This window comes from Gracilinanus agilis, chromosome 5 (genome assembly GCF_016433145.1).
Source record: "Gracilinanus agilis isolate LMUSP501 chromosome 5, AgileGrace, whole genome shotgun sequence".
Lineage (NCBI taxonomy): Eukaryota > Metazoa > Chordata > Mammalia > Didelphimorphia > Didelphidae > Gracilinanus > Gracilinanus agilis.
The window spans coordinates 252,351,755-252,370,147 of NC_058134.1; the positions used below are offsets into that span (position 1 = coordinate 252,351,755).

Consider the following 18,393-nt stretch of genomic DNA (forward strand, 5'->3'; position numbering starts at 1 on the left):
CTTTTTTTGGTAAAAGCTAAGTAGATCATAGAGATAAAGTCAAAAACTTTCAACTTGGAATTATAATATAAGTTTGAATCTTGACTCTAACATTATTGTGTGACACTGGCAAATCATCTTTTCTGATCTTCCATTTTCTTATCTATAAAATAATGAACTGGGCTAAAAGGTCTCTAATATTCTTTCTAGATTTTCATCTATGATCCTATCACCCTATGATGTCCTAGTAAACAATTTATATGGACCTCAATTTCATATGTGTTGACATTATAAATAAATGTTTTACATTTTCTTTTCTTTTTCTTATAATTTTGTTGTAAAGCATATTTCTCTAAAAACAATTAAGTTTGGAAGTCCCATCATTATATGGAGTACTTTCCCACCATATCAGTTATCATCTTAATGGAATTTTATCCAAATATGGAAGGTATTTTTACTCATTATTTCCTATAAACCCAGGAATAATTTAATAATGATATAATTATAATTTTATAATGTTTTAAGGGTTTTTAAAGTACTTTATATATATTTTCTCATTTGGTCCTCACAACAACCTTCAGAGGTACTATTTTTATCCTATTTTTACATATGAGGAAACTGTGATTGAGACAGGTTTACACATGGAGGGCTGCTAAGTTTCACAGTTAGTCAGGAAAAACCTGAGTTCAAATCCATATCCAGACCCTAGTTATGTGACCCTGGGCAAATCACTTAACACTCTTCACCTTAGTTTCCTTATCCGTAGAATGAGCTGATAACAGAAATAACAAACCACTCCAGTATCTCTTCTAAGAAAACTCCAAATGGAATCACGAAGAATTGGACATGACTAAAACAACTGAAAAACAGATCATATAGCTAATAAGTATCTGAAGCAGGATTCAATCTCAAGTCTTCCTGATTTCCAAGATCTGCTCTCTGTCTATTTCTATTTTGTTGTTGTTGTTATTGGTAAATATCTCACCATGGATCAATATTTTAAATCTCAGAGTAGACTGTGATAATTAAACATTACTTCTAATTTCTTATAAAATCTCTCAGAAAATATTTCTTTAACATTTTTAGGGCATTGTTTTAGGTATTAGGGCATTGTACCTAGATATCCAGGTATGGAAATGGAATCTTGTCAGCCCTCAAGGAGCTTGTTAGGGAGATAAGACAAATAAAGGTATAACTGTAGTAGAAATTAATTATTTCATGTAAAAATGGAATCTGTTTAGTTGTAATTTGATTCTCTTTGTTGAAATAATTATCAAGGATCAAATAGCATATTAATTAGAATCAAATATCATCAAAAGTTACTTGTTCTTTGAAGAAAACAATTTTGGATAGTTTCATGAAAAAGGCCTGGGGAAAATATCCTTTTCTTTCTTTTTTGGGGGGGTAGGGCTAGTAATCTGGAAGAACAAATATAATATTCCCCCTTCAGGCTTATGTATTCTTCATCAGGGTTCTGCTCAGACTTTCTTTTGGCTGTGTTGATGAAGAAAGCAGGAACCAGAAACTACATTGAGGAAAAAGAAAAAAAAAAAACAAACAATCTAGAGAAAGGCATGGGGTATGTTTGCAAACATGTCATTGACTACTATAAAATTTTATCAAGCATCCAAAAATATAGAACTTTTTGGTATATTTGAGGCAATTATGACATTCAAAGCTTATCATTGATTCATTTAATTTTCAAATCATGTTCTGTATCATGCAGATTAAACCATGATGTAATGGAATTTAGGGACTACATTATGACTTTTCCTATAGTATTCCCCATAATATTTCCCAAGTTTGTATTATTAATAGAGGGATAATCAGATTTCAAGGTTTTAAAAATGTATAAATTGAGTCACTCACTAACATGTTAAGAAATTTCCATAATAGACATTAAGTGGAGAATGTATCTAAATGAATTTTTAACTTATGATAATTGCTCATTCCATAGTTATGCAAAAATGTCAATTCTAGAAATAAGTTATTTATAGGTGATCTATAGGCTTAAATACCAAGAGAAGCACACCCATTTTATGGATATACATGCACACACAAATATGTGTGTATATGTGTATATATATGTGTGTGTATATATATATATATATCCTTACCTTTATGTATGCATGCTTCTATTTTTGTGTATATGTCTTTTTGTCTAGCTACTTGTGTGTCTAAATGATATGATATGTAATTTCTTTACAACTCTTCCTCATGTGATATATGTGTATGTAGATATGTAATGTCATAAACATGTAATATCTATATTTTATTCCTCACAAAAATATATACCATATACATCACATAAGAGGAACAGTGCTATGTATATAGATATGTAATATATATGTATATCACATACATATACACATCTGTGTATCTATCACAATTGAAGAAGAGTTATAAAGAAATTATATATCATAATATATATCTAAAACATATATAAAGAGAGGTGCATAGACACTGCACCTTTATTTCTAATTTTTAAATTAGGAAAAGCACCTTATCAGGTAGCTGTGAAGACTTACTTTTAATTGTGACTCCTGCAGTACTGTCCTCAAACTGTATTTCAAGAGAACACATTAAGTTTATGTTTTCCTGGCCATTCAAATATTTCAGAAATGTTTTGCCATCAGATTTTATCGGACTTATAATCCTCTGAAGTCCAATAGGCAATTAACATGGATCTTAGTTTTAAATGCAAAGAGATTATAATGAATATTTTCTAATTTTTCTATAATTTCATTTTATGTGTTTATCTAAAACAGGGACTAGAATTTTGTGGGGGGGGTGGTGGGAATTTATATGGTATTCTCCCTCCCATCTGACAATATTGTAATGTCATTTACACAGATGTGGAAATTTTTTGTTCACTCATATTCTTTTGAAAGCCTAAGCTTAGTTTCATGAATGTTTTCACATTTTTTTTAATTAAATAACTCCCGGTGAATTAGTAGTTTAAAGATCAGAATAGATTATGACTACTAAGAGCCAATTGTAACTGCATTTCCTTGTTATATTTGTTTAGCATGTCTGATGCATCATGCTATTAGACACTGGGTATGCTAAAATGAAAAACAATTGCATCTCAGCCTTCAAGGAGCTTATAGCATAGTAGGATTTAAATGGCATGTAAACAAGTACAGAAATACAGTCTGCTGTAGGTAGTTAAGTGATGGGAAGTAAATGGTTTCCTGGATGTTTAACCTGAGGTCCATGGATCCTTAAGACTTCATGGGTAGGTTTTAGAGAATCTGTAAATTTAAAAAATTGATTATTGTGCATTTCAGTATAATTATGTTCCTTTGAAAGACTATGAATTACATACTTAAAACATAACTCTAAGAAAAGAGGTCCATCTAATTACCTGCCTATCAAACATTGACAGAAAAAAAGTTTAAAATCTCCCTATTTAGAGTAGTAATAATAATTAAACTTCAGTTAAGGTTCTTCTTTGTACCTTTTACTAGTTGTATGACCCAGAGCAAATCCCTTAAATTTTGCTTCAGTTTCCTCATCAGTAAGACAGAGGTAATCATAGTACCTACCTTTACAAGACTGTTGTGAGGATCAAATGAAATAATATATGTAAAGCCCTTTTCAAATCATAAACCACAATATAAATATTAGACATTATTAAAGTACTGAATTTGTTGTGAAAGATCACTTTCAGCTTTAAACAATGAGAATAAATTGAAGTTTTATGGGTTCCAGGAAATAAATTTGATTGCATAGATTGCAAAGATATGAGACTTGGTAGGATAAGAGCCATGATAAGGGTTTGACTCTGGAAGATAGACCTTATTCATGAACAACTGGATAAACAAAAAGGGTGAGTGCCTAAAGCAGTATTTTCTCTTAGAAGAAAATAAATTTGTTAGAAAGTCCAAGATATATGGTAGAGAGCATTCGAGGGAGAGTTAATAAAGACAGAAACAAAGAATATAACTGTGATCTGAGTAAATTACAGACTACATTTACATAAAAAGAAAATAAATCAAGAGTTCAGGAAACTTCACAAACCTTATAGCAGGGCAAAACAGAGTAGCAATGTCTGATGAAAGACTCTAGTTATCCATATGTCTGCTGGAACTTCTCTTCTGCCTAAAGCATAGCAGATAGTAATATATTGATTTCCTTTACCAAAATTCCATAAAAAGAAAAATGGAGAGATCAATGAATCTTCTAGATCTAATCTTCCCTAGCAAGGGGAAGAAAATTAATAACATAGAAATGTGGGGAAAATTAGAGGATGTGAGCGCTCTTTCTCAGAATTTCTCATAGCAAAGGAAGGCAAAGCCAGATATGATATCACAGAAACCATAGATTTGGGGAGAACAGTTTCCCAATGATTAAAAAAAAGGGTATCCAGGATTCTATTTTCTATATGTTGTATAGAAATCAGAAAAAGGATGAAGAGATATCAAAAAATTTCTTGAAAATATGAGAAATAGTTTTGAGAAGGAAAATGAATATTGTCCAAAAGCTTGATTTATAATGAATGAACTCATTGATAAATTTAGATTAAAAAAAGATAGTAAGAAAATGGAACTAAGATTATCTAACAGAGGATGAAGACAGAAACATGTTATAGTCCTAAAAGAATAGTGACCTGTAGACCAAAGTTGTGAATGAACCAAGATTGGCAAGAAAAACTGAGAGTAAAAAAAAAAGATTTAAAGTATATACTCACTTGTGTGTATGTATGTGCATGTAAATGACAAAAGGAGAATCACCAAAAGATACTGAGATAATTTTGCTATATAACACAGAGAAAGTTAAGCTATTCAACTCTTCATTTTTCCCTTTTGTGGAGAATTTTGTGACCAGAGGGATCAAACAGAAATCACTAATTAATAGGTGTCACTCTCTAACTGAATAAATGTTTTAGAAGAGAGTTGAAGTTACCAATTCAATGCCATCAGATGGACAGAATTTGTAGAGAGAAGTTGCATCTTTAAGGGGTTATTGATGACTTCCATTTTGGACCATTTGAGTTTGATGTGTCAGACAAGTCAACAAACTTTTATTAAGTAATTTATTAAGTAATAATACTTATATAATAATGTGCCATGCACTATCCTATAGGTGGAGGATAGAAAGAAATGCAAAAGACATCCTCTATCCTCAAAGAGCCCTTGCTTAAATAAGGGGAAATATGTAAATAAGTAGATATATTTTTTATAAAGCACAGAATTTGAATCAATAAATAAACTGAGGCCATTTCTCCAAATATCATGGAATAATAGGGGCATGCATTTAATTAATAAAAGATGGATCTGTTATGTGTGGCCTTTGCACAGTAAAGACCCAGAACAGGAAGCTACAGAGCCTTTTAACAGAGTTATGTCTTCCTTCTGATTGTCCAGACAGCATATCATTTGGATCACCCCTGGCAATCCAAATTGGTGGTTATTTTAAAAGAGGAGGTGGGGAATGGCTGAACAAACTGTGGTATCTGTTGGTGATGGAATACTATTGTGCTCAAAGGAATTATGAACTGGAGGAATTCCATGTGAACTGGAACAACCTCCAGGAATTGATACAGAGTGAAAGGAGCAGAACCAGGAGAACATTTTACACAGAGACAGATACAGTGTGGCAAAATTGAATGTAATGGACTTCTCTACTAGCAACAATGCAATGACCCAGGACAGTTCTGAGTGACTTATGAGAAAGAATGCTATTTACAGATAGAGGAAGAACTGTAAGAGTAAAAGCACAGAAGAAAAACAACTGCCTGATCACATGGGTGGATGGGGATATAATTAGGGATTATATCAAAATCATACTCAAAATGAACACCCTAATGCAAATATCAATAGTATGGAAATTGGTCTTGATCAATGACACATGTAAAACCCAGTGGAATTGTGTGCAGGCTATGGGAGAGGGTGGGAGGAGGGGAGGGATAGAACATGAAAATAAATTTAAAAAATTAAAAAAAATAAAAGAGGAGTTGGGCTTAGCTATCTCAACTCCCATCTCTTTATCACAGTGGGGAAGGAGGGATTACTCTTCAGGTGCGTGGATCCCTATAGCTTCAGTATCCCCAGGAAACATGGCAGATTTGCCCTGCTTTCAAATACCTTAGGGAGGATATTCTTATTTGTAGATAAAGAAGGATTTTATCCTATAATGAAAGACCAAAGGTCCCAGCCCAGTTAGATGTCTTGTGGCTTAGAAGTAAATTACTTTAGTTGAGGACTGGACTGCCTAATCTTCAGAAGTCAGGATTTGGGGAAATGAATAATTTCATTAGAAATTTTGCTACTAAATAATGCAATTCAATTTTCCTTAATAAAACAGAATGAATGGGAAAGAATCTCAAAGAAGGCACTAATAGCCAGGGGTCTGAGAAGATAACTTACAGAAGGTGGGATTTGAACTGACTCTTAAAGGAAGTCAGTAAAAATAAGAATTAGAACATGATTGAATGGATGAATAAAACATTAATTCATATATGCTGACTATATGCTTAGCATTGTGGTGAGTTTTGAGGGATACAAATTGAACAGTAGTGAACGCTTTGCTCTCACTGACTTCATATTCCAATAGGGGAAATAGCACATATACAAGTGGTATTCATTGACAAGTCAGATGGAAAACTCCCAGGGTAGCTAATGAATGGGGAACATCCAGTGCAAAAGCACAGAGAAGAGATAGTGTTTCTTCTGTGGAAGTGATAAGTTGACCAGTATATATGGATCAGAGAGTATTTGGAAAGGAATAAAGATTAAGAAGACTGGAAAGGAATGAAAGGGTTTGATAATGGATAGTTTTAGATGTAAAATGTTCTTAAAATCTCAAATACAGAATGTAATTTATTGTGAGTCATAAAGATACTGGCCTTGATGTCCGAATTCCTGATTTCATGTATGACTAGGATACTTCATAACATTGTCATCCTAAGAAATACACTTAAAGTTGTGCTCTCAGTCTCCAAATTTGTAAAGGGAGGAATTGTAATAATTATTCTGTCAACCTCCCAAGATTGTTGTGAGTGAAACACTTTATAAAACAAATTATATGTATAGGTTCTGTGTTGATATTATTATCAGTTCTTCCCACTTAAAAAATTATCTTCCATGTTCCTGAAATGCCTTAGCCATTTAATCACTTAAAAAATTATACACCTGCTTTGTACAGGGCATTGTGCTTGGTGTAGGGAATTCAAAGATGAAAATTAAATAATTCCTGCACTCTAGCAACTTCCTTTTCTGTAGGAGAAAGAAACATGTAAAGAATAAAATAAATGTATAATATATGCCAGGGAAATATAATTCCATTATTGAGGGGCAGAGAGATAAATATAGCCAATGAGGATCAGGAAAAGCCATGTGTAGAAGCAGCCCTTGCTTTCAAATATGCTAGGGATTTTAAGAGTTGGAGACTGCATTCCAGCCATGAAGGGATAACATGTATGAAGTCTCAGAAAAAGGAGATGGAATGTTATTTCAGAGGATTGATTCATCAAAGCGACCTACGAGTAATAAGTCTGGAAAGGTAGGCTGGAGCCAAGTCTTGAAAGGATTTAAGTGGCAAATAAAGGAGTTTATTTTTAATCTTATAGGCATCAGGGAGTCACTGGCCCTTTTTGAACAAGGGAATGACACAGTAAGACCTGTGCTTTAGGAAAATCACTTCAGAAATTGGGTGAAAGATGGATTGGATTAGAGGTAGGGTATGTCTTTTGAGACAAAGAGACCAGTTTGGACCATTGCTCGCTAGTTAAATTTTACTTGTTTTTTACATTCACATCAGTGTATTAGTTACTACAGATGTTTTTTTCCCCTCTCTTCACCCCACCCCCTTCATTCTCTTAGTAACATAGAAATAGAAGAATGCAGGACAGTCTTAAAAGATGAAGGTTATTGCATTTTTATTATTTTCAAAAATTGCCTGGAGAAATCAAGTACTGTACCTATTAAATAAATTTCATGACTCTCTGGAAGGTGGAAGTTTTTAAGTGAAAGGGCTGAGTTCCTACAATTTATACACAACTATCGCAGCAACTAGTCAACTTTTGACTGATCCATCCCTTTCCTGGAATCTGGGTATAAAACTGGATTCGTTAGTTTTGAGAATTTCCATCTCCAGAGAAAGAACTGATAAAAAGAAATATACAGTGGCATAGTTTTATATATATGTACAACTTTTTTCCCCTCCATTGGTTCCCCTCCTCTAGTGTGGAGAGGGGGAGAGGGGAAAAACTTGGGAACTTTAATGTAACAAACAAACAACAAATAAATACATTTTATTTTATTTTTTTATCTTTTTAAAAATTTTTTTTGGAAAAATTTTCCATGGTTACATGATTCATGATTTTACTTTCCCCTTCATCCCCTCAAACTTCTCCCCACCCCAATAGCTGACGCACATTTCCACTGGTCTTAACATGTGTCATCTATCAAGACCTATTTCCATATTAATGATAGTTGCATTGGTGTAGTATTTTCGAGTCTACATCCCCAATCATGTCCGCATCAACCCATATGTTCAGGCAGTTGTTTTTCTTCTGTGTTTCCACTCCTGTAGTTCTTCCTCTGAGTGGATATTGTTCTTTTCTATAAATCCCTCAGAACTGACCTGGGTCATTGCATTGCTACTAGTACAGAAGTCCATACATTCGATTTTACCACAGCATATCAGTCTCTGTGTACAATGTTCTTCTGGCTCTGCTCCTTTCACTCTGTATCAATTCCTGGAGGTCTTTCCAGTTCACATGGAATTCCTCCAGTTTATTATTTCTTTGAGCAAAATAAATACATTTAAAAAAAAAGAAACTGGTTTCATTAATGTATGAACTGTATGAATGGAACAAATCAGTTCTCTGTGCCTAAGTTTCCTCATTTCTAAATTGACAGGGGGAAAGTTTCAGAAAAAAACAGAGAGTATACAATCCTCAGTGTCCTAAACCAGATTAATGTGTAACTGGGGAATTGGTGACAAAAGAATAAAAATATAATAAGGCAAAGGTAATAATATATTTTTGAAAAATTAATATGTGCCTTGCAGTGATCCTCATGAATGATTTAGTGGCCCTTCTTTCTATTTGAGTTTGACACCATTAAGACTATAAGATCTCTTAAATTCTCTTCTAGGTCTAAATCTTAAGAACGCATGAACCTGAGGTTACAGCTTTTGCTGGAAACTCTAGTCTCTCTGTGGTTACCAGGGAAACACCTGGGAAGAAGCAGGCTTGGTACTGTCAAGTGTATTTCAGGCATGGTTTTGTGGGTCCCTTGAGGCAGTGGAGCCACAGGCAGCTCTCAGATTTACCTCTGTCTAAAGCTGCCTGTGTTCAAAATATGAGCTTTGAAACTTATGTCTCTATTGGTGGCATTTGAAGAGAATATTTATGGAATATTTAATTAGGAACAGTAATATCTAAACAGATGCTCAGCTGTGTGATAATATAAGTGTTAGGACAATGGCATAGATCTTGTTTTACTGATGTATAAGGAAAACAGATTTGTGGGGCTATACATGTATTTACACACATGTAGATATATGATATAATAAGCACATATATACACACATATCTATTTGTATAGTATAAAGACAAACAGGCACAAATATGTACCTATAATAGAAAATAAATACATATATTATACACACATATATTTATATTATATAAATATAAATTTTATATCTAAAAATCTTAGAAGTGCATTGTTCTCATAGTTAATGATGGAACTCTATTTTGTGCGACAAGTTTCAATAGAATCCAGAGGGATTATAGGAAGAGATATAGCCAGAAATAGAAATTTAAAATTAAGAATAGCTGTCATTTATATAATATTGTAAGATTTTTGCATATACTGTCTCATTTGTCCATCACGACAATACTGTGAGGAAGGAGTTAATACTATCAATATCTTATACAGATGAAGGAATGGAAGTAGAGAGTGATTAAGTGACAGCCAGAGAGGTAAAAACAGTAAGCATCTACAATGAGACTGAGCTCTTTTTGCCTCCAAGCCTAACACCATCCACATGGTGTCAACAAGCCGCCCAAATGAATTGAGAGTTGAATCTTCGCTAACACAGAAACATTAGAAGTATGGAAAAGAGTCATTGCTTTATGAGCTTTGTTTTTCCATAGGGCAGTACAGCTCAGATAAATGAGAGCATTATTTTGTAATTGGGATTACCTAAACTCCTGTTTTGTGGTATATTGTATTTGATTACATGATTTAAAAAAAAGATTATGATGGTTTAATTACTTGATGTCAGCATGGATAGATGACTAAAGTGACAATTAGTTTTTGATTGTATAAACTAATTTTTCTATTCCAATGAAAGAGAGCTGACTCATATTCCTTAATACCTTAATGCTAGTGCCTCAACACCTTTTATTCTACCTTGCATTTATATAGTTGTTTACATGTTGTCTCCCTTATTAGACTGTGAGATCCTTGAGGGCAGAGACTTGTTTTTTATTTTTTGCCTTTCTTTGTATCCCCAGCATTGAGCACAGTGTCTGGATGATAATAAATACTTAATAAACAACTGAATATAGGTGGGTTTCTGCCTTAGTAAAGGGAGTCTTCCCCCCCCCGTATTTCCATAGCCTTCTGAGCAGTTTTGAACATGATGTCCATTCTTTCTCGCCTCCAAACAGATTCTCATCTTTGGCCTTGTTTACTATTATTATTATTATTATCATCATTATTATTATTATCATTGTTATTATTATTAACTACAATGTATATTTTGCTTATGTTATCTCACTTTATAGGCATACAGTGTTTGGTGATATTGTATAAGTTCTGGTCTACTGACTGCTGTTTAACTGCAAAATGGACACATTCTTTGGGCATGCCATTTTGATGGCTATTTCCCACTCATCCACCATCACTAGAACCCAAGTTTTCAGGAATGTTCGCTCTATACTGCTAAAATATTAAAAGTGACCCTGTCAACTTCAGGCATGATTGAGGTTTTGGATACGAGAAAGGAAGTGAGCTATAGAAATTGAGAGCAAAGTGAAAGCTAAAAGTAAGAAGTAGCCTGTAGCCAACAGAAGTAGGAATTAGTGTTGAATCTTTCAGTATCTTAGGCAGATTTCACACATTCATAATTGGATCTCCACTGAGAATGTCATTATTATGATTGTTATCTGTGTTTTCTCACCTTCTGTTACTTGGTTTCCTACAATACTACCTGATTATTTATAATGTCTGGCATTTTAGAATTCTAACTTTTCAAACTTTTTTCAAATCTCTGAGTGAATTTGTCTATGCCTTTATCAGTTTTGTGAGATAGCAGGGCAGGTGTTATTATCCCCAAAAAACAGATAAGGAGTTGAAACAATGGGAATTTAGTGACTGAAGAAAGACAATTTCTGTAGGTTTCAAATTTTGTCCCTTTTTGGGTATTTTCTTCTGACCACTCTCATTCCAATATGACCTTCCTTTATTGTATCTCTTAAGAATCATAACAAATTTTGATTATATGTCCTGAACCAAATTTTATTTTAGAAGCATTCCCATATGTCACAAGTATGGAAGGATAACAAAGGTCTTTTTCTTTGGATTAAGATAATAAAAAACACTGTTGTACTCCTCATCTCTGCACAGTATATGTTTCTAGGTATTATGAAAGATCATTTGCTCTGGATTAAGAGGAAATGGGTTAAAATTCTGCCTCTGATGTTTACTAAATATAACTTCGTGCAAGTCACTTACCTCACCTGGATAGTCTATTTGGCTCCTGAAGTTACCTCTGCTTATAAAAATCTTGAAGATACACCAAGGTGTGGTGGATAGAAAAGTAAAAATTGAAAGCATTTATTAAGCCCCTACTATGTACTGGGCACCATGCCTGGATGACCAGGTATAATCCATGATTCTGACACACTCTGTGTGACCCTAGGCAAATCACTTGACCTTTTACTTGTCTAGGATGAATCTCTAATACTCTAAATTGCAGACAATGTACTAACTGGCATTGGTAGAAGGAGTTTCCTTCTTTAGTAATTTCCCATACCAGTAAAATTCTATGTCTTATTCCTATTTCTGTCCTTATGTAACCAAACATTAAATGGATTCCCTTCTGTCCTCACAGGCACATTGAACATGTTCCATGCTCTGGTAGGCTTTTATCTCAAGTTGAAAGAACAGGAACTGGAGATAAAATGTCTTTCATGGGCAATAGCTAATAGACATAGGATTAAATTATAGTGCCATTTGTGCATTTGGAGCATGGGAATTTGGGGAGGGATGAGAGAAGACGCATATGTAAGAAACCTGGAAAGGCATACTAAAATTATCTTGTGAAGACTTTTATATACAAAATAGGAGAATTTATATTTTATTCTGAAAGTAATTAAGGAGACAATGAGGTTCTTAAGTAGAGTAGTAAATTAAGTAAATCATTTTGGTAGCCAAATGTAGGATGGATTGGAGTGGGGAGGAATACTACACAGAGACCAATAAAAGGGCTGTTGCAGTAATTCAGAGAAGAGGTGATAAGACCTGAACTAGCCTGGTGTCTATATGAACACATAGGAGGGGACATTTATGACAGATTTTGTCGAAGTAGAAATGCCAAGATTTAATAACTGATTGGATCTGTAGGCTGAGTGGGAAGAGGGAATTGAAGGTGGCACCTAGTTTGAGAAAGCTTCATTAACTTGTAAGTCATTGGCTTGTAAGCATGATGGTGTCCTCACCAGTAACAAGAAAATTGATTTGTGAGAACAATACTGAGTTTGGTTTTGAATGTGTTGAATTTTGGGTACCTACAGGATATCCCATTGTAAATGCATATGAGGCATATATGAGACTTTAGTGGAGGAGAAAAACTAGGTTTAGATATATCAGTCTGAGAATGATCTTGATGGCTATGAGCATTGAAATAATGGAAACAGATGATATCTACAAGTGAGAATGAAAAGAGAAGATGGCCAGGACAGAGGTTTGAGAGAGAACTACAGTTAGGGATGGAGACATGAAGATACAGCAGAGGAGAGAAAATATCCAGGAAGGGGAGTTAATTGATAGTATCAAATGCTGGAGAGAGATAAAAAGGATTAATATTGAGATGATTTATTGAATTTTGTCATTGAGAGATCATTGATTGAGTAATCAGACTTTAGAAGCAATATTATTTTGGCTTCTTTGTGAAGAATGGATTGGAAAGGAGAGAAACTTGAAAAAAAGGAGACCAAATTTGAGGGTGTAAAAATAGTATAGGTGTGTGATGATTAAGGTTTGATTTAATTGGCGTCAATATTATAAAAGAGATCAAGAAGCAAGAGATAACATGGAGGTAGGATTGATCAGGAATTGAACTTTGCTTTTATATGAGTAGGAGAGACAACAGAGAGAGAGGAGTAAAGGATGACTCTTGTCTTGTGAACTTCTGGAACTAGAAGAAATCACCTGTATTAGAAATAAGGAATTAGGAAAAGGAGAAAACTTTGTTTGTTGCTTTTTTTTAAAGAAGTGGGTGAGATGTTAAATTCTATATAGAGCATGCCAAGTTTGAGCTGCCTGCGAGACTATAGTTAGAAATATTGAATAGCCAGTGGATATTGGGCTGAAGTTCAGGAGAGAGACTGGAGCTGGATATAGGAATCTGGGAGTCAGCTACAAAGAGACAATAATTGAACCCATGGGAGTTGATGAAATCATTGAGAGTAGAGAGAGAGGGCACAACTCAAAACAGAGTCCTGAGATACATGTGCACAGCTAATTATGATAGAAATGTGCTGATAAGATATCCATATGAAGTATACTGAGAAGTTCATGAAGGAATAAACATTTACAGTTGGAAGCTGGGTGTAGGTAGGGAATCAGAAGTGAAATAGTAAGGATTGAGACCTGACTTGCAGAAAGAATAATGTTTTGCTGATGATTTTCTCTCTGGTTTTTGTTCCCATTCTTATAATGCTTATCCCGGGATTCCCTAATTTTCTTATCTCTCCATTCATAATGGACTCCATTGCTCTGGACAGAAGTGGGCTCTTCCAGAAAACTATCCAGACCTTAAGCAGAGTAGAGAAACTGAGCCTGCCTCCTTCCTCTGATGAAATAAAAAGTTAATTGTCAATATATCTTGCCATTTATCTATCTTACTTTTTCCTTCCTGTCTACTACTTTCTTCCTTTCCTTTCACATGACCTTTCCTTTCTTCCTTGCATTTCCCTCCTTCACTTTCTGTCTTGGCCTTCAGCTTTCACTTATTTACTTCTTTACCTAGATTTAAGAAAAGAATTTCAAAGGGGACAGGCTCCGAATTAGTCAACAGAATCATCATACTTCTTCCCTTCCCCATTTAACAGGTCTAGAAGGATAGCTACATACTATGGTCCAAAGGAAAGGAAGAATATGCAGATTCCCCAGAACATGGGAAATACTATATTAATATTACTTTAGCCAGCTCTGCTAGCATCTCTTTGGATCAATGGTATAAATACATTGAATTGCTATAATGTTAGATATTTTAAAGATGTGCAAATAGCATGTCTTAAATCTCTCAGAGTTTCCATTTTGAAATGTTTCCTTTCAGGGGAAATACTGGACAGAGTTCTGGACTTAAAGGACAGGAGACTTTCTTATCCTGTGAATGTTGTCAAGTTATTTAAATTTTCTCAGTCTCTATTTTCTCATCTGTGTCATAATAATAGCACCAATACAAACTACCTTCTCAACCTTATGTGCCTTGTAAATTCTAGTTACTAATATTGTTGTCATTACTTAAATGTATCTACTATCTGGGTTGGGAAAGCCTTTTCCTCCAAACAGAAAAGTTTTTATTCTTATTTAATGAATTTTGTTAGTAGAGAAGTCCATTATGTTCGATTTTTACCATAGTGTATCAGTCTCTGTGTATAATGTTCTCCTGGTACTACTCCTTTCACTCTGCATCAATTCCTGGAGATCATTCCAGTTCACATGGAATTCCTCCAGTTTATTATTCCTTTGAGCACAGTAGTATTTCATCACCAGCAGATACCACAATTTGTTCAGCCATTCCTCAATTGAAGGGCATATCCTCATTTTCCAGTTTTTTGCCACTACAAAGAGTGCAGCTATAAATATTTTTGTACATATCTTTATCCTTATGATCTCTTTGGGGTATAAACTGAGCAGTAGTATGGCTGGGTCAAAGGGCAGATAGTCTTTTAGCGCCTTTTGGGCATAGTTCCAAATTGCCATCCAGAATGATTGGATCAATTCACAACTCTACTAGCAATGCATTAATGTCCCGATTTTGCCACATCCCTGCCAACATTTATTACTATCCTTTGCTGTCATGTTAGCCAATCTGCAAGGTGTGAGGTGATACCTCAGAGTTGTTTTGATTTGCATTTCTCTAATTATAAGAGATTTAGAAAATTTTTTCTTGTGATAGCTTTGATTTCTTTATCTGAAAATTATCTATTCATGTCCCTTGTCCATTTATCAATTGGGGAATGGCTTGATTTCTTATACAATTGATTTAGCTCCTTATATATTTGAGTAATTAGACCCTTGTCCGAACCAGGAGAACATTATACACAGAGACTGATACACTGTGGTAAAAATCTAATGTAATGGACTTCTCTACTAGTAGCAATGCAATGATCCAGGATAATTCTGAGGGACTTATGAAAAAGAATGCTATTCACATTCAGAGGAAGAACTGTGGGGATAAAAACAAAAGAAAAACAACTGTTTGAACACAGGGTTGATGCAGACATGCAGATTTGGGATGTAGACTCTAACTAATCATCCCAGGGCAACTATCAATAATATGGAAATATGTCTTGATCAATGAAACATGTAAAACCCAGTGGAAATACGCATTGGCTATTAGGTGGAGGATTGGAGGAGAGAGAAAGAACATGAATCATGTATCCATGGAAAAGTTTTCTATTAAAAAAAGATGGCAAAACTTGTTTTGTTATTTTTAAAAGTAAGTTCTCTTTATGTGAAAATTTTATTGTATGAAAACAATTTTCTTTTAAAAAGTAATGCTTTTTCAAAAATTTATATTTCTCAAGTGCCTCATGATCACAAGGTGCTGATATGGGCAAGAAGAGGAAAGTAGTAATGCAGAGCTGAATAAGAAACAGTTAAATAACCTTGAAAAATTATAATCTTTTTTAAGGAAGAAAGGTAGGAGCACAACCATCATACAATATAGAAGATGTGAAGTACATAAGAAAGGTTAAATGAGAATTCATAGAAAGAACGTGACTTTTTATAGTATTGGGAAATAACAACAGAAATCTTCCTTTTGCTTTTCTCTTCATAATGAAAATCATAAAATTTTGCGTCATCTAATCTAAATTTGAAGTCTTTCATATCACTCATTTTTATTTAGTTGAAATTCTTCCTTCATGATTCAGTTAGGAAAATTGTAGAATGTCAGAACTTTTTTTTCCCTACTTATAGCCATCCTCAGCATAGTTCTCAAAATGATCAGTGTTCTTTATTTTTAAAGGTTCACGATCTCTCTGGATTATTAAACATTTTGATGAGAAATATAATAAAATTGCTCACCCTTTCGATCTCATTTGCATATTCCCTTCTGTACAGTCTTCTTTTGTGTTGTGGAGAGAAATCTTAACAAATTTTCTGAGGCAATGAAACTTTACCATTAAAGCAAGCAATAATTAATAGATTTAGGACCTGTCTTTTCTGAGTAGTTTTGCTACAATTGATGCCTCTCTTCTTTTTCAGGATATTGAATCCCTAACAGGAGGATTGGCTGGTTCCAAGGGGGCCGATCCACCGGTAAGTGTAACGTTCTATCCAACACATTAGTCTTAATTACTACTGAGTGAAACGATGTGTACCATAGCCTTTCAGATATGATAATTAGTTGCATGCCATTTAGCATGAATATGTAATTTTGAAGGGTGACATACTTGTGAAAAAGAAAAAAAATCAAAAACTACCCTGAAATAGAATTTCAGTCTTGTAAAATGTCAGGCTATCAAAGTTGACATTTATTTCCATTTCTAGTTTGTGTTACTTAAATAAAACTAAAAAAACCCTCTTAATCATACATGGAAATATTGTCATGTCTTTGGAATGAATAAAATATGGTTTTTCTCTTCAGCCTAATGTGATGCAATAGAATTTAGTGTTTGTTGCTCCAGAAACAAATAAACCAGATTTCAGCTGAGATGAATTTTGTAGATACTTAGAAGTTATATGCTATCAGCAATGGGTGGTTTGTTTTTTTTCATTTACAAACTTCATGAAGCTTCTAGAATATGACAAAACTTGGGCCAAACTAGATCTCCTAATGGCTTTAAGGAAATGTTAAAAGTCCAACATATTTTCATGTTAGTTTCCTTGGATGAGCATGTCGATTTTCAGAGAACATTAAGGTAATACAATATGGGAGAAAAAAATCTTTCAAATGATCTTTTGTGACAGAGTTAGAGTTGTGTATATACATATAAAAATTGTATTCTCCATGTTGCAATACACAGTTGATAGAAGGTAATCTGAGAGAGTAAAAGCTGTGTAGCTGGTTGGAGCTTAGAAAGTTCTCCTGGAGCAGTTGGGTGTTGAGCTGGAAGAGACTCAGGGAACCTAAGAAACCTGACTAAGAAGGAGATTCTCTCCAGATCTTCTCCAGGAATAAGAGATAACCACTACAGAGGGACAGAAAGAAAGGAGATGAGTTATCATCTTTTGGAATAGCAAGTAAGTTAGTATATGTTGATTGGAGCAGGAAGGAATAACACTGGTAAAGAGCTTTATGGATCAGTGGACTTTGATCCTGAAAGAAGTACTCTGGAATTTATTGAGTAGAGAAATGACATGATCATACCTCAGCTTTATGAAAATCATTTTGACAGCTGAATGTAGGATGGATTGAAGAGGGGAGCAACATGACACAGAGACCAAAAAGAAGGCTATTGCAATAATTCACAAAAGAGGTCGCAAAGACCTGAACTAGCCTGGTATCTATATTACAGAGAGAAGGAGATATTTATGACAGATTTTGTCAAGGTAGAAATGCCAAGATTTGCCAACGGATTGGATTTGTGGACTGAGTGAGAAGGAGGAATTGAAGGTGGCATTTATTCAGAGAGCAAAGTAGTGCCCTCACCAATAATAGAAAAATTGGTTTGAGAGGAGAATGAATCAAACATGTTGAATTTTGGATACCTAAAGTATATATCCGATTGTAAGTGTGTATGAGACATGTCTGGAATTCTAGGAGAAAAAGTAGACTTAGTTAAGTCAATTTGTGAATCATCTAGATGGGGATAATGATTGAAATCATGGAAACAGATGATATCTACAAGTGAAATTGAAAAGAGAAGAGGGTCAGGACAGAGGTCTGAGAAAGAGCCACAGTTAGGGATGGCAGACATGAACATCCAGCAGAGAAGCCAAAAGTGTCAGATATGTAAGAGGAGAAGCAGGAGAGTGCAGTGCCATGAAAATATAATAC

The 18,393-nt window shown here is 34.2% G+C and overlaps 1 protein-coding gene across 1 annotated transcript in view; it reads left to right on the plus strand.

The window, feature by feature from the left end:
• Positions 1–18,393, plus strand: part of PPFIA2 (PTPRF interacting protein alpha 2) — a 608,808-nt gene that overhangs the window by 105,041 nt on the left and 485,374 nt on the right. The window contains exon 2 of the mRNA XM_044679176.1: positions 16,659–16,712. Coding sequence (XP_044535111.1) covers positions 16,659–16,712 — 54 coding nt within the window. The remainder of the gene's footprint in view (positions 1–16,658; positions 16,713–18,393) is intronic.